The sequence below is a fragment of the Amblyomma americanum genome, chromosome 4 (assembly GCF_052857255.1).
Source record: "Amblyomma americanum isolate KBUSLIRL-KWMA chromosome 4, ASM5285725v1, whole genome shotgun sequence".
NCBI classification, from domain to species: domain Eukaryota; kingdom Metazoa; phylum Arthropoda; class Arachnida; order Ixodida; family Ixodidae; genus Amblyomma; species Amblyomma americanum.
The window spans coordinates 206,295,970-206,317,352 of record NC_135500.1 but is presented as its reverse complement, the minus strand read 5'-3'; the positions used below and the strand labels follow the sequence as shown (position 1 = coordinate 206,317,352).

At 44.9% G+C, this 21,383-nt stretch overlaps 1 protein-coding gene across 4 annotated transcripts in view; it reads right to left on the bottom strand.

The window, feature by feature from the left end:
* Nucleotides 1-937: 937 nt before the first annotated feature.
* Nucleotides 938-21,383, bottom strand: part of LOC144129175 (sialin-like) — a 32,285-nt gene continuing 11,839 nt past the window's right edge. For 2 of the 4 annotated variants that reach the window (XM_077663151.1, XM_077663152.1), the window contains exons 5-10: nt 13,988-14,118; nt 12,879-13,028; nt 11,464-11,596; nt 9,289-9,444; nt 4,019-4,104; nt 938-1,543 (exon numbers count right to left, since the gene is read on the bottom strand). In XM_077663151.1, coding sequence (XP_077519277.1) covers nt 1,316-1,543; nt 4,019-4,104; nt 9,289-9,444; nt 11,464-11,596; nt 12,879-13,028; nt 13,988-14,118 — 884 coding nt within the window. In that variant the 3' untranslated portion in view covers nt 938-1,315. Of the gene's footprint in view, nt 1,544-4,018; nt 4,105-8,286; nt 8,465-9,288; nt 9,445-11,463; nt 11,597-12,878; nt 13,029-13,987; nt 14,119-21,383 lie in introns of all 4 variants that reach the window. The other 2 variants (XR_013313882.1, XR_013313881.1) reach the window with 2 other exon arrangements.

Genomic DNA, 21,383 nt, shown 5'->3' with positions numbered 1-21,383 from the left:
AGTAAATAGCTACTTGTTCATGAAAACCCCCGAGAAATACATAGGAGCGAAACAACAACAGACACCACTTTTACAAAGCAAATTTCAACTTAGCAAAGCACCAAAAGCAGCTTAAAGCTTTTAAGAGTATGAAACAAAATGTTTTTGCATCTGAGGACATACAACATGGGCTTCAAGCATCATCACAAAGCATAGAATGCCATAGTATGCTTTCACACCATACACCATAATGTAAAAACATGCAGCGTGAAGAGAAATGTACAATATGCCAAACAAGTCCACAGCCATTTTAGGTCACTGAAGACAGATTCATGCTTTCACTCATTATTATTCCCTGTTCAGCATGAGATTAGATCACTAGCAGTTTGGTTAAACATTCATGATGACTATCCCACACAGTATTAATTGCAGAACCACATCACCGAGATTCCAGAATCATCACCACAAAAAGTATTGCTGCCTCCTGAGGACACGAGTAGAATGCTCAGCTGGTACAAACCACATTTCAATTTCTATCACAGCTGGTGAGAATGCGGGCATGCCATCCCAACCATTAACAAGACTATAATACTAAATTATATCACTGCCTTTGACCTCGTACCTTCTAGGCTGGAGTAGCTGTATAGTGAAAAATTCCATGCTAAAGCGCAAAACATCTAACAAGAATGTTTGCTGGCAATCCATTCACATGGGCTTTAGCCCATCATACATGTAAGCACCAAGACACAACTTTAACGCAGCTGCACAATTCAAGCCTTCCCAAGAAAGCTGCAAAGCTGTTAACACACAGCTGCCTGTTTTGCAAGCTGTCACAAAGAAGGGATAGAGGAGTTTTAAGCTTACTGCATAAGCAGCTGGCCAAAGCAGCTCACAAGGCCACAGAGACAAGCTGCAAAATAAAAAGTAGCTTTTATTTATTTATTTTTCTTGCATGTATGTGGCCATACTTTTCACAGAATGGCCAGTGGGCAAAAAGTTGGCACTGATAAATGATAACAGCCATGGGTGTGCAAGAAGGCCATTAAGATGAAGCCTCCCAAGCTGCATCAGAATGTATTTCCTTCATTTTGCGGGGCCAACCAGTGCATGTTTAACAATTACTGTCTGCGCGTTAAATGTCACCGGACTCTGGCAGGATGGCCCGCTGGCACTGCACGTCAGAATAAGAACTTTGGTTCCGATTCTGAAGGACCCTATATTTATGCAATTTACAAAGCCCGTTCTCAGTAAAAAGTAGGAACAAGCACATAGTACAACATTCTGTATAGAAATATGAAAACTTAACATTCAGAATGAACACTCAGTAAAAGCTTCCCTAAAAGTGCTGGCTTGCAGCTGGCTGAATGATGTTCCCTTGTTCCTGTGTTTCTTCAACTGCCGGCTGAATATCTTGAGCAGCGCCATACTTGGCAACAACTTTAAAGGTGGTGTCAACACCCCAGCTCTGAATATCTGCTGAACCAAGCAAGATGAACTCCAAGCCAGTAAGAATTCCTATTGCACTGCCTATGTAGAAAAAGAGTGCCCACGCTTCAAGAGGACTCTGCAAATAAAAACAAAGGAATAAATTGGCTGCAAGTCAATAATAACTTGATAAAGAAAAGAAACATAACATGTGGCATTGATCACAACATCTAACACTTTCATTCATCTTGTCAGCAAATCTGCAATACACATTTGAGGTAAAGGTACAAGATGACGGTTAACAGGTCAAGTGACCCATTCACAGCTGCTATTAAAGCGTTCTTAAACAGCGCTTTAAAATTTTAGTAAAACTTTCAACAACCATTGTATACTGCTCAACAAGATTGTAGAAAGCAATGTCCTCTATACAGTAAAACATAAAAAATGCACTACAAAAAGTAATAAAAAAATTAGTACAATAAGACACACAGTTCAAGAAGATATAGAAATTATCCTGGATTTTTCTACATAACCCTCTTTTCAACAGACCTCAATTCTCCGTCTATCAATCTGTCCTGGAAATATAGATGTACAGAAGGTTTTCTTTTTCATGCCACACAGAAATGTGAGAAGGCTTGTGCATGAGTCATCTTATGTTGTGCAACATTCTGCGCACCCACAGTAAGCAAACTTTGTGGCAACAATTAAGGATATCACTTAGTATCAAATATGGTACCAATTTTTTTTATCCAATTCCACAGCAACAGGTAGAGTAGAAAGGCACTAATTTACTGCCTTATAAGTAACAACCACCCTGCAATGGACATAGCATGGCTTTTCAAAGATGAGTAACCACATTTAAATGCTCAGATCCCGGGAGCGGCGGTCGAATTTCAGTGAAGGCAAAATTCTAGAGGCCTGTGTACTGTGTGATATCAGTGCATGTTAAAGAACCCCAGGTGGTCGAAATTTCCACAGCCTTTCACTACGGTGGCCCTCATAGCCCGAGTCGCTTTGGGATGTGCCTACCCACTCACAGGTTCTTCACTCTGTGACACAGGTATCTCCATGCTGCTGTATTCATCTCCTGTGAAACTTACAAAGTTGTACACCTTTGGCCAAAGGAATTTAATTACTGCTTGCTTCTGCTTGATGCTGCAAACAGCTGAAAGTGCCACCACTTGCAATATGGAGGTGCTCTAAATGGGCGCAGGCTGCAATTTACTCACGAGCTTTAATACCTTCTGTAGACATGATTCTTCCATGCAAGAAATTTCAATTACCAGTACACTTTCTTTGTAGGCACAATCAGTTTACTTTTACAACTACAGCTGTACACAATCCTTTCTCTGGTGCTAACGGCGTGACTGTCAGCATCACCACCAGCATGAATGTGCATTGTAACCAAAAACTCCCACTAACTTCACAGCCAACAAGAACAATATCTAGATTATCCTGGACCATAAGGGTGAGGACATTACTGCTCTTGATATTGTGCAATCTGTGCCGATAAGATCCAAGTGTCCTTGAAGGTGAACGTTCTCATAAAGGAACACTGCAACACAGGTATCACTTCGGACAATGCCATCCCTGTTTGCCCCAAGGCCAGGCAGCAAACTTGTGGGGAAAAAAACTGCTACTTAAAACAGGATGAAGACGAGAACTGAAGTAGCGGTTTTTTCCCCACAAGCATGTCGGACCAGCTGGTCCAAAAGCTTCCTTTGTTGAGCTAGGTAGCAAGTTTAGGAGTTTCAAAGTTCGAGTCTACTAGATTTTTTTTTTCATCACAGGAAGGACTGTCTCTTTAGACTGGCAGTACCATTGCAGTACTACTTCAAAATGTATTATATAGCATTGCAACAGAAAAATATATACATGCATCTCTAAAGACTTCTGTGAAAAGAAAACCTCAAGCATAAAACCAGCATTAAATGTGCATTTTAATCCCATTCTCTTTTTTTCCTCCCTTTACGTACTCTCTGTAAAATTATAGAATAACACAATAAATCATAAAGAACAAGCTCTTATTTTGTGCCAGACACAAGTGCCCAAAAAAAGGCAGCGTCTGTTGAAAAACTGCTCTTTTTCCACAGCAGCATGCCTTCCGACAGAGCTCAGTTGTAAGTCTGCATTTGTCCTATCGTAACTTTATTTCCAAGAGTGGCAAAAAAGCAGCGCGCTTAACATTTATGTCTAGCCGCCTTTACTGGCCCATAATCAATTTCTCTTCCTCCCTCCATATGTTGTATGCTCCAAAGTTCTTGTCACAAAAACTGTGTACTTCTTGACATTGATATGAAAAGGAAAGTACGATCCCTAAAAAATCTGGAGGCACCATCAGGCTGGTGAAGGTTTGTTGGCAAGATCATTTATTTTAAATCACTGGTTATCTCCTCAAAGACATCTGTGATGCACTTCAGCATGCAAAAAAAGGCAGCCTGCCAGTCCATTAACATTCTCAGTTGCACCTGCTTCCACTGTTTTGATGAAATGAAATCCCCTGATAATGACAGACCACTGACAATTTCCAGCTTTGATGGATAGAATCATAAAGCCCGAGAAATGCATATTTATTCTGAAAGTCAAAATGCACACATACTCGGTCCATGCATACCTGTTCTTTGAGCAGCTCCCCCAATACTGCAGGTATGGCGAATCCAGGAATGCTGGCAGCAACATTGGATATTCCCAGTAGGGTACCTAGCACAAGTAAGTCGTCAGTCTCATCCAGGCAACTGCTTTTTCTGCAGGGCCCTTCGTTACCCTTACATGATACAACAAGAAAGTGATCCTGCACGGCCACAAGGCTCTTAATAATGATTTAAATGAAAACAGCAGCTTGCTATCAAAAAAAAAAAGAACAGGAGCAATATAGAACACGGAACACTGAAAAGGCAAGAGAAGGGTCACAAGCACATTTCAAAAACTATATTTTTCTTGAATACATCTAGAGCATTCTAGTACGTATTTTCATCTGTTATGAGCAACCGCGGTGGCTCAGGGGTTATGGCGCTCGGCTGCTGGCCCGAAAGACGCGGGTTCGATCCCGGCTGCGGCGGTCACATTTTGATGGCGGCGGAATGCTAGAGACCCATCTACTATGCAATCCCAGTGCGCGTTAAAGAACCCCGGGTGGTTGAAATTACCCGCAGCCCTCCGCTGCGGCATCTCTCATAGCCTGAGTTGCTTTGGGACATTAGACCCCATAAAGACCCGAGTTAAAACATGCCTATTAGCCACAAAGAATCAAATATATGGCTGTAGTCTGCTGCATTCTCAAAGCTGTTTAACTGCCACTGGTGAAACTCAAACAGCAGCATTCTTTGTAACATTCCAAAGCACTATTCGAAATTTTTCATTATCTGCTGTATGAGCAATGTGTAGCCATCATGTTAAGTGCTAACACATGTGGCCTTTCAATCACGTCACCTGGAGACACTACAGGAAGCCACACATAAGCTAAAATATGACAAATTTGGTTCAGCCCCATATTCGGATGTCAAATTTGATAAAATTTTTGGATAAGAAGAGCCCCACTGCTACAGCTCATTAAAGGGATTTATCAATTTTTTAGCAAAAACTTAAACCGAGCCTTTTTAATACACTTGACGCTGACAGTATGAAGGCTTCGGTTTTGAATTATTCAGCAGTTCAAATTAAGCCTTGGTGGCATACAAGAGATATGTATCCTAACCTGCAATGAAACAAAAGTCTTTAATTGCACTGCAGTCTTCAGTGAAATGAGCTTGCAACTGTGAAAGTTGGTTCAAGTTGTTATTACAGCCTCCCGAGCAAACCTAAGGCACAGTTATCTAGCGCCTTCGCATTGCATGATTCCTACAGAATAAGGTGAAAAAGCACACTATTTATTGGATGAACGTCAGCCCATGACTTAAAAAAATAACTTCAAGATTACAGAACTGCTGAATGTAGTCAACTATTATTGCAGCAGCTACTAGAGGCCAGCGAGAATCTTGTAGTCATGTTTCATTGGCAAATACCAACACTGCAACAAATGTCACAGTGGATGAAACGTTACAGTGTGAATGCACTTCACATTGAAACAGTAACAAGGTGAAAAATTAATTCTGCAGGAGAGTCACAAGAGAAAAAAGGCAAGGTACATAAAAGGCTTTAAATCAAAGGTCATGATTTCTGTGACAACCACTATGTTAAAATACAAGTCCATTTTGAGAAAATTTGCATAAAAGACCCTGCAGCCCATTATGTGCGATGCCATAAATTCATATAGTAATTTTTTGTTTGAAGGTCCTGACAAGCCGCACTACTACTTTACCTGACAGACGCACTCATGTTAGCCAGAACTTTCATGAAGAATGCTAATTTCTGGGAACAATGCAACCAAAAAGCCATGCCGTAAGCAACCACTTACAGGTTGCAAAATAAATAAAAGGGAACCACATTTCACACAAAAAAGAAAGGATCCTAATATAGTGCACTATCAAGGCTACTTAAAAAAGAGGAAGGTTATTAATCAGTCACATAATTTTGAAACATGAAAAGGTATCACTATTTTCATGGCACCGGGCAAAACACCGCTCAGGCACAGCGAACTAAATAGTATACTTGATCCTCACAAACTAATTTTTCATATCTCTGCAACCTGAAATATACAAAACATACATTTCTGTTTGCTTCAAATTTTCCCAGATGCCACTGCTTTATTATGGGTCATCATTCTCAAAAAGTTGCATAATACTGTATTTATTCGAATCTAGGCCGATAGTTTTTTCAAAAAAACGAGATGTAGAACTCTTATGTCGGCTTAGATTCGAGGATTTCGTTTCGAGGTTTCGTATTCGTAAAATACGAATAAATGTAGCACGCAGGTGGCGCCCCCACAAAACGCCAACGAAAGACAGCACTGTAGCAGTTGCTATCCGTAGCCGATACTGATCAAAGCACACATGAGCACTGGCTGCCATTTTGGCCTTGTTCTGTTCTCGTGCGGTGGCGTGAGCACATTCGCAGCAGTGAAGTTTTCGTGCGTAGTTTTTATCACCAACACCATGGCACCAAACAGGCGGTGCCATTATAGTGCCGCCTTCAAGCGGAAAGTTATAGTCGCTGCAGAGCAGTCGTCAAATCTTCAAGCCGGGCGGGACTTCGGCGTGGATGAGAAGAATGTTCGCCGTTGGAGGGGGCAGCGTAACGAAATTTTTGCTTGCGCGGCAACGAGAACGGCTTTCACGGGCCCCAAGAAAGGCCGCCATCCAGAAGTGGAGGTAGCTCTGGCCGAGTTTGTGGAGACGCAGAGGTCAGCGGCACTTCCAGTGACCACGGAAGTGCTGCAAGCCAAAGCAAGAGAGCTGGCGAGAGAGCGAGGCGTCCCCCGGGAACTGTTCAAAGCCAGCCGGGGCTGGTTGCAGAAGTTCATGAAGCGCTTTGGCTTCAGCCTCCGACGTCGCACGTCCATTTGTCAAAAGCTGCCGGGCGACTTCGAAGAGAAGCTGATCTCATTTCAGCGATTCGTAATAAGGAAGAGGATGGAGCACGGCTACGCCGTAGGACAAATGGGAAACGCTGACCAAACGCCGGTATGGTTTGACATGCCAGTGGCGTGCACCGTGAACGAAAAAGGTGCCAAGGAAGTGAAAGTGCGCTCGGCCGGATACGAAAAGCAGCGCATGACTGTAATGCTGGCCTGCACGGCGGATGGCCACAAGCTGCCGGCGTATATAATTTTTAAGAGGAAGACTCTACCAGCTCGGGAAGTGTTTCCAAGAAATGTGATCGTCCGCGCCAACGAAAATGGATGGATGGCGAGCGATATGGTTGAGCAGTGGATCAGAATGGTTTGGCAGCGACGTCCAGGGGCCCTCTTGGCCAAACGTTCCCTCCTCGTCCTGGACTCTTACCGTGGACACCTCACTGACGGCGTAAAAGCTGCGCTTTCCGAAGCCGGTACCGACGTCGCCATCATACCCGGTGGCATGACAGGCCAGCTGCAGCCTCTTGATGTGTGCCTCAATAAGCCTTTCAAGGATCGGCTGCGCAAGTACTACGTGGACTGGCTTAGTGAAGAGCGGCGCGAGCTTACACCAACAGGCCGAATAAAGCGCGCCTCACTGGGAGTTGTAGCCACTTGGATAGCTGCAGCCTGGGATGACATCCCAGAAAGCTTGGTTGCACGCTCATTCCGCAAGTGCTGCATCTCTAATGCACTTGATGGCAGTGAAGATAGTGCACTGTTCGAGGAGGCCAGCGATAAAGAAGTCAGCGATGATGATGACGAATGAGCGGGGGCTGATCCCGGGCTGGCGTTGCATATGTCTCCTCGCCCAACGCCGCCTCTCCTCCTCCTCTTCTCTCAAAGCTCCTTTGGCAGCTTTTTTTTTTCAACGGTCCCTCTCGGGGCCATCAATCACGCTTCGGCAGAGCATGCAGGCACGATGCTTCCCGCTGTGTCTCACTCGAGTTCCTCTCTCTACACCAAGTCGCCTATGCGCAGACACATGGTGCAGTCGTTTCGCGCCACGCACTTTCACGTGCGCGGCGACGTAAGAACAGTCGTGTCGCGTCATAAAAATAATTGTGATAATGAGGTATAAACAGTTGTTTTTTCGGCCGGCCTACAATCGAGGTAAGTTTTTTTTTTTTCTGTGGCCTTCAACTTTCGGGTCTCGGCTTAGAATCGTGGCCGGCCTAGATTCGAGTAAATACGGTAAGCATGATAAAGCCCCATTACCAAGAATTCAAAATACTACACAGGTATTAGCATATTGTTAGCAAAGGTACAGTTGCCATAGTGCCACAAGCTAAAAAGTATGCACATGAAGAAGAAAAGGCAGCAGGATTAAGCAAAGCAAGCAGAAATTCACAGAGGAAAAAAAAAGCAAGCAGTAGCATTAGCGTATTTACCTCAGAGGAGACAGGTGACTGTTATAGGGCAGCACCGCATTCATTTGCAGCACCGACCTGTTCTGAAACGATTAGTTTCTTCTGTGAGCTTGCGCCCTTTTACTCGGGAATAGGGCCATAGACAGCAGTACACATCTGCGGCATTTTCAACGCCTCATCAGACAAACGGTTGTTCAGACTGGAACAAATTGAAAGCTACCATAAATACAGGTTGCACCCTTTCTCTCTGAAGTGATACCTACGGCTAAGATTACAATTTCAGTACAATGGCTACAATATTTCACTTATGGTACATTAAATTATGTCCAGACTCAAGTAAAGCCCAAGCCTTAGAGTAGCTATCACAGGAAGTTAAATCAAGTGCTGCTAATGAGACGAGTATTCAATATTTTTATCAGTTTGTCATCATCACACAGGCTTACAAGCTCAGGAGGAACTGTGCCAGCAATTAGTAGACCTTCTTCACCACAGCACTTTTTTTCAATGATACAGAACTCTTATTGCTTCAGCTGGTCAGTAGAAGAGCCGCTATAACTATTAGGGGAGCTATGAACAAATTTAGGCGGGGACAAACTTTGCACGAGTGAGAAAAGTGCTCGCAAGGAACCCAACAAGCACTGGACCACTTTAGGGCAATGGGCGTAAGGTACAGCAAGCAGAAACGTGCCACATTTACAGCAGATGAAATGACAGATTCTTCAAGTAACAAGGACGAGGAATTGCAACAACCTCGCATGCCAGCTGGTAATTTTCATAAAAAAGGCAATCTAAGTGCCAAGTACAATTATAAACTGACATGTGAGTGGTGTGCCACATTCTGAAAGAGCATAAGCAGCAACAAGGCAGCAAGGCCACCAAATGTGTGAGAGGGAACAGACATGCCTAGGAAACAGCCACCATTAAGAAATGCATGCTAAAGGTCAGCAAAAAGAGCTCAAAAGCAAATAGTGAGAAGGCAGATTTCGAGAAGTCGAGCATGCATACCTTTATTACAAGACTTACCTGCAAAATCAGGCGCAAGGTCAACAAAAGCAGCCATGAAGCCACTGTGGCCCATTCCATGGAAGCCACCGGCTACGGCAAGCAGAACCATGTTCCAGAAGCCATTGCAACTGGCCAGGGGCACCAGCAACAGAAACAGACCGGGCACCAAGACACCTGGGTAAGGCATATGGGAAAAAGTACTGCAATCATAAATCATGGACAAGGGGTATGCTGCAAGAAATTAGCGAAAATTGAGCAGCAAATAATGATAGCACCACAAAAAGGGGATTATGGACGAAGAATAGACAAGGAAGAGCGCTGAATTGCCAACAACTTTTCTTGTCAACGATTCACAGATATATACATGCTGTCCGACAGGTGTGAAGGCCATGCTGATGCAGCCCTCCCCAAGTCCAGGCATTTGTTTCAGATCCTATGATATCCCGTGTGACATATTTTGCTCTTCTTAATAACCAAACTGTTTTCTAAGTAGGATGAACAGTTCTTGCTAGGACTTGCCAGAAAACCTTCAAAATATTTTTCTTCATGCACATTTTTTATATTAAAACGTAAAAAATGCGCGTGAAGGAAAAGATCATTCACAATAAAAACTGTTGGAAGTTCAGCGCTCGTTTTTGTCTACTCTCTGTCCGCTGTCCCCTTTTTTGCACTGCTGTTATTATTTCTAAGTATGGAGTACCCGGGTTCGAACCCGACTGCGGCGGCCACGTTTCCATGGAGGCAAAACGAGAAAGGTGCCCATGTGCTGCGTGATGTCAGTGCATGTTGAAGATCACCAAGTGGTCGAAATTATTCAGGAGCACTCCACTACAGCACCTCTTTCTTCCTTTCTTCTTTCACTCCCTCCTTTATCTCTTCCCTTACAGCCTGCCACCGAGATATGTGAGACAGTTACTGTGTCATTTCCTTTCCTCAAAGATTTTTACCCACACGCACAATCCACAGCATTAAGCAGCAAATAACTTCTTGCGAGAAGCTAGAGTGACATATAGTAAGTTATGTTACAAGCTACCATCCAACACATATTGCCTCCTATCGCACTTGAACACATGTGCTTTTGTATATAGTGTAGAGTACCACCCTACTACCCCTGTCCTTTCTTTCTATTGTTCCCCTCTTCCCTCTCCCTGTCCTTTTATTCCGGCTCGTCGCAGCTCAGGCACTTCAGGTTTCACTGGCAAATGCCACGGCTAGCAACATCTTTTCCTTTCATTTTTGTATTATTATGAATAAAACCACTGATAATATTAATAATCATATCACAAAAATCCTCGTCACTTCCAAGATTTGTCAGCGTACATAAATGGTCATAATGCTTCACACCTTTCTGCTACACTTGCTGAGAGAAACAAGCAAACATCTGTTGCAGTACACCTGACGTAACTTGAGGGCCTATTTATGCACAAAAAGCAGAATGGCAGCCTATGCTTAGTACGTGAACGTTACTGACTCAGAAACCGGACAGATCAGAAGCTATGCATGTTTCCTTATCCGTGGCAATCCTGACAGAAATGTTGCACTTTAATATGAGTTGCAAACACGTGTTGTAATAAGTGCCACTCTTGTTTCACGAAGGAACTATGCCCAAGGCTTGTATGATCTTTTCAACTTCATGGTGCTTCAAAGAAATGCCACTTCCAAGTCAGATGAATAAAAAAATGCCTCTCTCTGTTTGTGTAATTGGGCTTTCGTGACTGTCAACACACCAAAAGCATACAACTTAGGCTCAGCACCACAAGGTATTTCCATGCATAGAACAGGAAAATAACTCAACAAAGAAACAAAAGCATTAAAGCTAGTTCACATTTGTTCATGCAAGTGCAATTTGGACTAGTTGTATCATGACCTTCAGTATGGTTCAGTTTATCTGCTTTTGTCATGTCAAAGCTTTTCCTAAAATGCATACTTCAATCTCATTGTGCTGCCTGTTTCCTGGCCCAAGCAAAGTGTGCAGAATGTATAGAGAGCCATTTCATATTTAAGGCAGCTTTCTTTCAAAAATAAAACCAGTTGGTAGTTGCCACCTGTCTGTTTCATGCATTTCCCTCGCATGACTTCACCTTTTGCACCATTTTACTTCGTTGATAACAATTCAGCAGTATACTACTACCGAAATGCGCAGCACCCTTATGATTCGACAAATCCATAGCACCCTAAGTGAAGTAAACATACCTAAGGTGTTGAAGAGCTTCCTGTTGTTTGTGATCGTCATGGTGCCACGTTTCCGAAAGACATCAGATGCCAGGCTGGCAACACAGCAGAAAATGGCACCGAGAATGTAAGGCACTGCTGAAAGCAGCCCATTCTGCAAAGCACAGCAGCATGGATGCCCTTACTCTAGGTGCTGCCCTATTCAGGGAAACAAATACTACATTGCAATCAACAAAGATGCCTTTCCAACGTAAAGCAGAGGCTATCTTCATTATGCACAACACAGTAGCAATTGACTACTGCAACAGAAGACAACACATTAAAAGAGCATCCCAAGACATTGTAACGCCATTGGCAGATGCTGTTGAAGTTTTGCTGTTTACATCACTCGTGATGCACCACATCCTAGTATACTATAAAACATTGCAGTTTCATGCTACCTCAAACAAGCATTACATGAGATGCTTGAGATTTAAACATTACTAATACAGTCGAACCCAGATATATCGAATTTGAATGGGATCGCGAAATAGTTCACTATATCAATAATTCGATAATAGAAAAAAAGCAGCAGACAAGCTTATTTTTAACCTAGAAGCAAAAATACACTGCACCCACACTAGTAACACACTTCTTGCAGTGACGTGGCACCCCACCGACATGCTAAAAGCGTATCGGTCGCTAGGCATTGCTAGGCTTGAGCTGCTTCACATCAAAGTTGAGATGGATAATGCTTTGCAACTACACAATGCCTATCCTAAGATGCCTAATCCTATTACCCATATATTACAAATAGGAAAATCGCTCATTAAAATCAAGGTACAGTTGCTTTCCATGATACCTTCGACAGCGAAGCATGCCATGCAAGGGCCGCCTGCTACGCTTTAGTTAGGTTGGCTTCACCACACGACAGCAATGTGGCATGGAAAATGAGTGCAGAGACCAAACACCCTCAAACAGGCCCCATGCTCATCTTGTCATGCAGTTTCACAATGCCAGCGCTGCCAGAAGGTGCCCAAGGAGACACAGATTACCCGTCTCCGCGCACGAAAAAGGTTTGGAGAGTGCCAACAGGACAAGGGCCACTTGCAGGGGCGCACCACGCCGTTCGATATGTTAAACATCCGGCAAAATTAGAATTTGATGTGCTGAGCAATTTTCCTATATTTTTACAAAGGAATTTCAAAGGGATGATCTGTGAGTTTGATATAACCAGTAATTTGAAATATTCTGGGTTGATATATCCGGGCTTGATTGCACAGAACTACTGTCCTGCGGCTAGCAGAAGAGCCACTTTTAATTTGCTCTTCATACTAACGAGGCTGTGTTTTTACATGAATTTACATTTGCTTAAGGATTAAAAAAGAGCAACAATGAGGCCTAGGTAAATAATAACCGTCGGTGCCCTTAGGAAACGTCTAAAGAAAAGCACTCACTGCTCCAAGGCTGTAATGCAGCACTGACGTCAGGTATGTGGGCATCTCAGTGAGGAAGATGTAGTGGATCCAGTTGAAGCCAAAATGGGAGAGAACACCCGACCAGATGGGGATGGAGAGCAATACTCGGCGCCAGGGAACCTTCCGCTTCTGCACATACAAAGAAATCCAAACTGTGGAGAGGGGAAACAAGTTCTACGCACTGCAAAAGTGTCTTTCCTTTTTTAAACAGCTACATTATGTAGTCCAATCGAAGGCCAAGCAGGAAGTACCGTACCACGTTTCCAAAGGAACTGACCAAGAGGAAGTACCCCAAGATGTGCCTGCAATCAGCTACTATGCTTGTTTCTACTGAGCCCAGCTTTGCAATAAGCCTTACTCGTTTACACAGCTACAAGTCCAAGCTTTTACAAATCATTCAATGCAATTTTCAGTCTTTGCAAATAACCGTCATGTGACCAGGACTAACATTTAAAGCTTCACCCACTGTCGGTACTAGTTGACAAGCAATTAAAAGAAGCACAATACAATAATGTTCAGCCTATAACAAAGACCAACTCATTATGCTTTACATTGCAGCACGCTGTCTCATAAACTAACACCACAAAGCAAAGATGTATCAATCAAAGGTATTTGGCGGCATGTACGAATGCAAGGCATCGCAGACATATCACTTGAACTGTGCATGATGTAGTGCAGTATAGGAATTATACAAGAGTTTCCAGCAATACACAACTTTTCCTCATGTCTTGCCAGGCCATTCCGCCAGCAACAAAAAGAACTAAATGATTGTAAGCAGCAAAGCCAATTGAACACAAAAATGCAGCTATGAACGAGTTTCATATCTTCACAGCTGACGAAAGTGTGTTATTTGTACGAAGTTTTCTCCAACCTGTTGATTTCACTTATAACATTGGTAGAAACCATACTTGATGTGTGACTTATTAGCAAAACCAAGAGTGCAGTAAAGCTACGCAGAATAAAATTCAAATTCACTGAACACTGAAATTATAACTGCTAAGTTTCCTGTTGATAAGCCTGTTGATAAGCCTACTGATAAGCCTACTGATAAGAAAACACATATACAAGAGAGAAAAGAAAGGACAAACCAATTGTGCCTGCTCATTTCCTTGGTTAGAAATGATGAAGTCTAATTCTTCATGTGATATCCTGGGATGCTGGCTAGGTGTGTCATATACCAGGAAGCACCATGCTATGAACCACACTACACCTGCGAAACCTGGAAGCAAACAAAACAGGCATATTCCTTTAGTGTGGCTATAACCTAGGTGAACCACAGCAGCTCAATCTCCCACAGGAGCAGTCTGCACCAGCGCTGCTAATGGTGGTAGTTCCAGTTTGCACCACTGCGGCGGCAGTGGCACTGGCTATCAGTGCAAGAGTAGAAGCGCTGACGGGGCAGTGGCCACATATGTAACTGAATTACCGCCTGCAATTCCATGGTATCCAGTGCGATTTCCAACATGGTTTGTTCTAGTGCACAAACTCTCTTTTGTATCAAAAGCTACATTGGCCATGAACACGCAGTTTCGCGATGCTCGCAGTCCCGCCGTGGTCACACCGCACTATATGACCAACCACGTGACCAACCGCTTGACGCACCACGTGACCTCGCAATCAAGATTAACCAAGGCTAACCAAGCTATGCCTTAGCTTTCGCTACGTATATCCTGGCATAGCCATACTAAGCCACTGCCAATTTTTGAAACCCTCCCAAATCAGCTCCTGTGATTAACGTAGTTAATGTGATAAAGTGAAAGCATATTTCTACTCCGAACCCATTTGCTCGTGTGCCTTGTCTGAGTGCCCTGTGATTTTGGCAGTAGAAAGCATTTGTCGTTCAAATGGTTTCTTGTGCATTAAATATAACTGTAATGATTTAGAATAGAAAAACTAGGCAAGTTGGTATAATTTCATATTTTTGTAAGCGCAAAAGAAATGTAGCTGAATGCGGACACGGATGCAGTTCTATAGGAAATGTAATTTAGAGCACTGTAATAATTTTGAGTAGGCAGGTTAAAGAAGTCATGTTCTTTATTTATGTACTTCGGCACAGAATGTACTCTGTTTGCGTTTTCCATCGGCAAAAGCGCATCATTAGATTACCGAAGGTATATGTTTCCGAGCATTGCAGACGTCTGTAAACGATGCAAAGTAGTAACAGGTCTCCAGAAATAACCTCAGTCAAGTGAATGCCTATGTCTGGAACCAGGTGACAAATTCGTGTTGATCATAAGCATAGGACTCCTTCAGGTGAAATACTTCAATACCAAAACTCTCATTCGCAGCACTGCTTTGCGCTACAACAGACAGCATTCTGCAATGTTCGCTTTCCCTGTCTTCCATGATGACATCTGGATGTCTATGTTTCTCCTGAGTTTCCAGTGTTCTTGGTATACCCTATTCTTGTGCACCACTCTCGCCCGAGATGTGAGAGCGTCAGGTCAGCGTTCTCCACTTCTTGAAAGGAACCGGTTGTTTGGATGTCGGATACAACAGAACATCAGAACCACCATCAGCCTTAGTAACTTTTACTTCATTTCATCTCTGTAGTATTCCTCTGAAAAATGGCGAGTACACAACATCCCTGGAGCTCAGCTACCACTGGCAGCCCTTGTCATTGCCTTTGAACAAAATGCTATGTAGCGAGGCATCTCAAACATTTTCGTTGGACAACAGTTCATGGTCACAAATTTCAGGGTTCCTTGCAGGATATTTGCAACACAGCACGCAACAGTTTTCGGGCACTCTCGAAACATTCGCAGCGGATATGAATGAAACATTGCTTACAGAATTATGGGGGGAGCATGTGCCAGAGAACTTACAGGACATTCTTTCGCTCTTGATGATGATGATGATCAAGGAAAGCACACCACAAGTTCGGCTATTCAAAAGCGTGATGCGTGGCAGGATGCGGCACCAGCATGCAATACTGCGCTTTTAATATGCCTCTTTTGTGCTGATGCGTGCACTTAAAAGAATTAAGTGTAAACAGGACACTTATAGGACACTAGCTGCAACACCTGCTTCGTCACCATTTATAAAGGGTTTAATTTTCGTGCGATTTTTCTGAAGAAAATGCACAGTCTTTCCTAAAACAGCTCTCATTAATTCACATGACTGGTTCCCGACAGCATTTAAAAGGCAATCTCTTTGACTTGTTGGGAGAGTTTCTGTCCTCTTTTCTGTTTGTCTGCGCCTTCATGCCGCACCCTTCTCCTTTCTGGGAAACTTTCAGACCACAGCGATGAGGTCAAAACCACCTGACCTTTTGTGACTGAGAAGTTTACAAAGAAATTATAAGTTTAGTTCCAACGAGGCTGCGGCTGCAGAATCGAATAGGCATTCAAACAGCCTAAAAAAATTTTCCCTTCTAGCGGCACCAGCCCTCAGCATGTTTTAGTTTGGTCTACTGCTGAGTTCTGCAAAGGTGGGCTCCGCGAGAGTGTGGCACCATATAGCAAAGGCCACGTACCTGCCTGGAAGCACTAAGAAGCTTGTAACCTGCCACATTCAATTCACAAAATAGTGCTCACAAAATGTTGACCACCCAAAAAACGAGATGTTTGCAGCACTTCGGCATGAGGAGGAGGAACAACTTTATTTACGTCATGGCCTAATGGCATCATGACCTAATGTCGCCGTGACGGGGGCCCAGGCGGCAACTCAGCGGAGGATCTGAGGCCTTTGTCGCTCAAGAGTTGCCGAGACCTGCTGGACGGCCCAGGTTTGCACGTCACGGTCAGAGCATTCCGCCGCAGCCGCGAGTCGCGGCGGAATCGTTATGCTTTTAGAAGCCTCGTCGGGAAATTTTGTGCAGTCCCATAGGATGTGCGTCAGAGTTGCCCTCTCCCGCTGGCACACGCGACACACATCACTTTCATATAAGTTTGGGTATAGATGAGTCATTAACACAGGGGTTGGTAAAGAACCAGTTTGTAGTTGTCTAAACAGCACCGCCTCCGCTCGGCTCAGTCCCGGGTGTGGGGGTGGGAAAGTCCTTCGAGCGAGGCGGTAAAACTGCGTAAGTTCATTGAATGTTGTCATGTGGTCTTTGGCACTACACCACGTTGGACGGTCGGTTGCAGCGGCGCGGTTGGTTAGCGCTCGCGCCACTGCATGTGCCTTTTGAAAACCTTTTGAAATTACTTGCTTTCGACACATGTACATGTGCTCTGTGAAGTTTGACCAAAAACGTTAAACGAACGCAATGAGAATTACACATGCAGCCAGAGCTTCCAAGCTGCCCACCATGCCCGCCTCCTGGGAGCTTGGCAGATGTGATGCCGTCGCAGCCGCAACCGTAAACTGCGGCATCACACACTCCCCACTGTCCCCTCCAAGTTCTTTCTTTTTCTTTGCCCACACTAATATATGTCCCCTCCCCGGCTCAGCAGGCTGCTGCTAATGGAGATCAAGCCGCCATGAATGAACTATAATCAAAATCTTGTGCAGAATTTTGACGACGGTTCATTTCATGCAAGCAGACAACACCGATACAGTATACATTTTTATTGCCCCATTTATTTATTTAACAAACCTGCAGGACCCAAAGGTAATATAGTAGGGGGATACAAGTAAATGAACAGTCAAGTTACGATGCTCTTTCCTTTGCAACAAGGGTGCGTCGTCTGAGACGCTTTGCTGACTTGAAGGCTCCTTACACCTGAGGTGCCCTGCCAGTGATGGTGTAATGACGAATTTCAACGGCGGGAAATGTCGAGAAAATGAACTGAAGTTTATACACAGGAGATTTACAAAATGCACAGCATATTAAACAGAGTGGCAAATAACATGGAACTGGCTAACAGGGAAATTTTCCCTCCTCGGTACAGCTGAAGATGCAGAGCATCTAAACCTAGCCCAGAACGGCGGATTGGGCTCCCGGGCTCGGTTTTAAGCCCTCGGGAGTCCCTCTCACATCAATGAGGCATCCAATCCAATAGCAGCAAGCCTCAACCCGATTGGTTCCTTGCTGCGTGCTACCCCCTTCAATTTTAACAGTATTATAACTCTTCTCAAAAACAGAAAATCCAAAAAAAGTAATCAAATTATTTACAAAATGTGACGCACCGAGCGATCTCCGCAAAAGCGAATGGCTCTCCGAATTTCGCGTCCCCCCCTACAACTTTGATAGAGTACACGAAACCCTCTCTCAAGGTAAAAAAAAAAGAAATTAGACGGACTCCGGAGTCCCTTCCTGCATGGATCAATCCGGCGCCTTCCTAGAACACCTTCAGTTATGACCCCTCATCCAGTTCCGACGTTGCAGTACGCTGGAAAGAAGGTCACTGACATGCAATCTCCCCTTGGGTGGGTGGGAGGGTAATTTTTGCCTCTCTCTGCTGCCGGCGATTCCCTGATGGGACGGTGACGGGTCCAGGGAAGTTTTGTCAGTTTACATGTACAGTCGAGTCCACTTTTAACAATGTTTAAGTGCCACGAAAATTCCATTGTTATAACCGATAATTGTTATAAACGGGTTGCACGAAAAAAAGCATAACAACTGCAAAGAGCGGTCACGGACGGCAAGTGACATGCGAGCTCCGCCGAGGCATCGTTTTGGTGGCACCGAAAGGGCATTGTAAAAAATACGAGAAGGTTGCTGCGGCTGCCTCTCAGCTTGAAAAATCCCTTAGTGCTCGAAAAAAAAAAACAAAGAAAACATGAAAACTTGAAAGCATTTAAATAGGGAAAAATAGCTTGCACTTCTCACTTCTTTGCTGAAACAAACCCGTAATCGGTGAGTTTCGAATGCTTCGCGGCAATCTTGCTGACATCGTTCTGGAGGGCATCCAAATGTTGGACATGTCCGAGTGAAAGGTTTTTTGCAAAAATGAAGTCCCGCAGGGACTCGATCATTCTTGAGGCCCCATGATGAGAGATAACTTGTACAGGCTCCGGTTCATCTTCGTCATCGTCTTCCGCGCCGGTGACTGCTGCAACGATCGCCTCGTCAGTCAATTCTTCGTTTGTGGTGACTGCATCGTCGGCGTGGAAGAATTCTTCAAGCCCTTCCGCGCCACCGTCATCACCGCGCACCGTAGACCAGTTCTGTAATCGCTCCATTGGCAGGAGCTTTGCGACACTCCGCGTCACTGATATCCCCGGCGAAGCCCGCTTTTCGGAAGCAATTCATGACGGTGGAGGAGCTGACTTCTGCCCATGCCCCAAAAATGAATTGAACAGTCATCAGGAGCGAAATCTTAAAATCTGGAGCGGGTCGGCATTCACGCACAGCAATGTCCAGCTTAAGAGCAAGCCTACTCAACACACGCCGGCGATACAATGCCTTGAAGCACGCAATCACGCCTGCGTCCATGGGCTGCAAGCCTGCAGTCGTGTTCGGCGGCAGGAAGAAAATTTTCACATGCGACAGCTTCTGGGCAGTCTGGTGTGCAGTACAGTTATCAAGGACCAACGCCACCTTCCTGCCTTCATATTGCATCCGCTGATCGAACTCACACAGCCACTTGCGGAAAAGTTCACGCGTCATCCACGCTTTCTTATTATGACGGTAACGAACTGGAATCCTCGCAGCACCACGGAAACAGCGGGGATTCCTAGATTTTTCAATTACGAAGGCGGGGCACTTGTCGCTGCCATCCATATTCGAACAGAGGAAAACGGTCACCCGCAATTTGCTTTGCTTGCCGCCCTTGCAAGGTTTGCCTTTGAGTGCATGCGTCTTCGACGAAAGCATTTGGAAGAATAGCCCGGTCTCGTCACCACTATACAAGTCCCGGTCTGCATATGCTTCGCGGATGTACGGCAGTGTCTCTTCCAACCACATCCATCTAGCGTCGACATCGAGCGACACTGCCTCGCCCACGACCGCCTTGTAGACGATTCCGTGCCTCCCCTTGAAGCACTGAATCCAGCCACCACCAGGCTGGAAATCGGTGTTTCGAAGGAGATACGCAAAGTGCTTCGCCTTCTCCGCTAAAATCGGGCCACTAATTGGCACGTTCATAGCACGTGCGCTAAGGAACCACTGATACAGTGCCTCCTCCACATCTTTGTAGGCACCATGATGCCAAATCCTCTTCTGGCCGTCCTCCATAGCATGGCCAGCACTAGCATGGCATTCGTTTTCAGTCATCTTGAGCGCGTTGCGGATAATGGTTGAAACCGTCGGCTGTGACAGGCCGTACTTGAGTACTAAGTTGCACACTTTTTCACCACCTCGGTGCTCCCTCAAAATGTTCCGCTTCATTTCCAAAGATATTGCCGCTCGCTTTCTCTTCTGCGGCAGTTGATCCAGTAGAGCCACGCTGGCCGCGCTTCCTGAAGGAGAATCGTCCATTGTTGAACTCTGGGGAGGAATCCTATGGGCTTGCAGAACCAGCAGGACTGAGGCCGGTGATGGCATATGATAAAAACCACACTGGCAACGCACGTGCTTTGATGCTGTACGCTGCCCTCGGAACATGTGCAGCTCATGAAGCAGGAGCCAAAAAAAGTGGGAAAGATGGGGCAGCCCACGCTGAAATGCCGTGACGCGTTTTCAACGGGCAGCGCACCCTAAGAATAGACTGCTCCCCGCGCGGATACAAAAGCAACAAAAGGAAGCGCCTCCCTACCCTCTCCACCTCTGCCCAGAGGAAAGCGCCCGTCTTTTCTCCTCCTCCGAGTCATACAAGCTTCTCCAGCTCACCCCGTGCGCCTCGCCTTGTATGCGTCATGTCACGTGATCTTTTCGCAGCCGCTGTGCCCGCTGTGCGGGGGGCTCTGCATACGCGCGCGCGTTTTTTGCGCCGTAAGCGTAGTTTGGCTGGCGTGGTAGCTGCGTTTGCGAGTTTTTTTCTTTGAGGGTTGGCTCCAAATGACTACATTTAATTGTTATAACCGACAATCTAGTATGATAGCATTGTTATAAGCAGTTTATTTTACCATAGAACACATTGCAAAGGTGATGTTATAAGCAGTTTATTTTACCATAGAACACATTGCAAAGGTGACGGTGCCACGCCTGTCCATTGCTATATCCGATATATTGTTAAAAGCGGTATTGTTATAAGTGGGTTTGACTGTACAAAGGTAACGGCCCTGGCCTTCTGACGAACGGCTGACAGCCGGCCACACGGTGGTGCCTGTCTCCCCAACGGCTGCCGGCATTGTCCGACGATCCGGCACCCCCGTGTAGCTGCCTGTCACCAGCCACCCTTCCTACCCAGGCCATTAATTTGACAGAAATCTGTATAACCCCCCTCCCAATTGTCTAATGCACCTCATTCTGACTGATAAAACCCTACATGAACATTAACTATGAACACAAACTATGAACCTAATGAAGAGCAGAGAGGAATCGAAGTTGCGGCAAAGTTCTACATTTCACTACTCAGGTGGATAGTGAGCCTGTGGCCCTCTGTGGAGACTACCACAGCAAAGTGGGCCACCTTAACAGGGTTCACATAGTATCACCTTGATGGTTTCAACGTTTGTGCTGTGCACTCACAATAAACCCCTGACACCACGGCACTT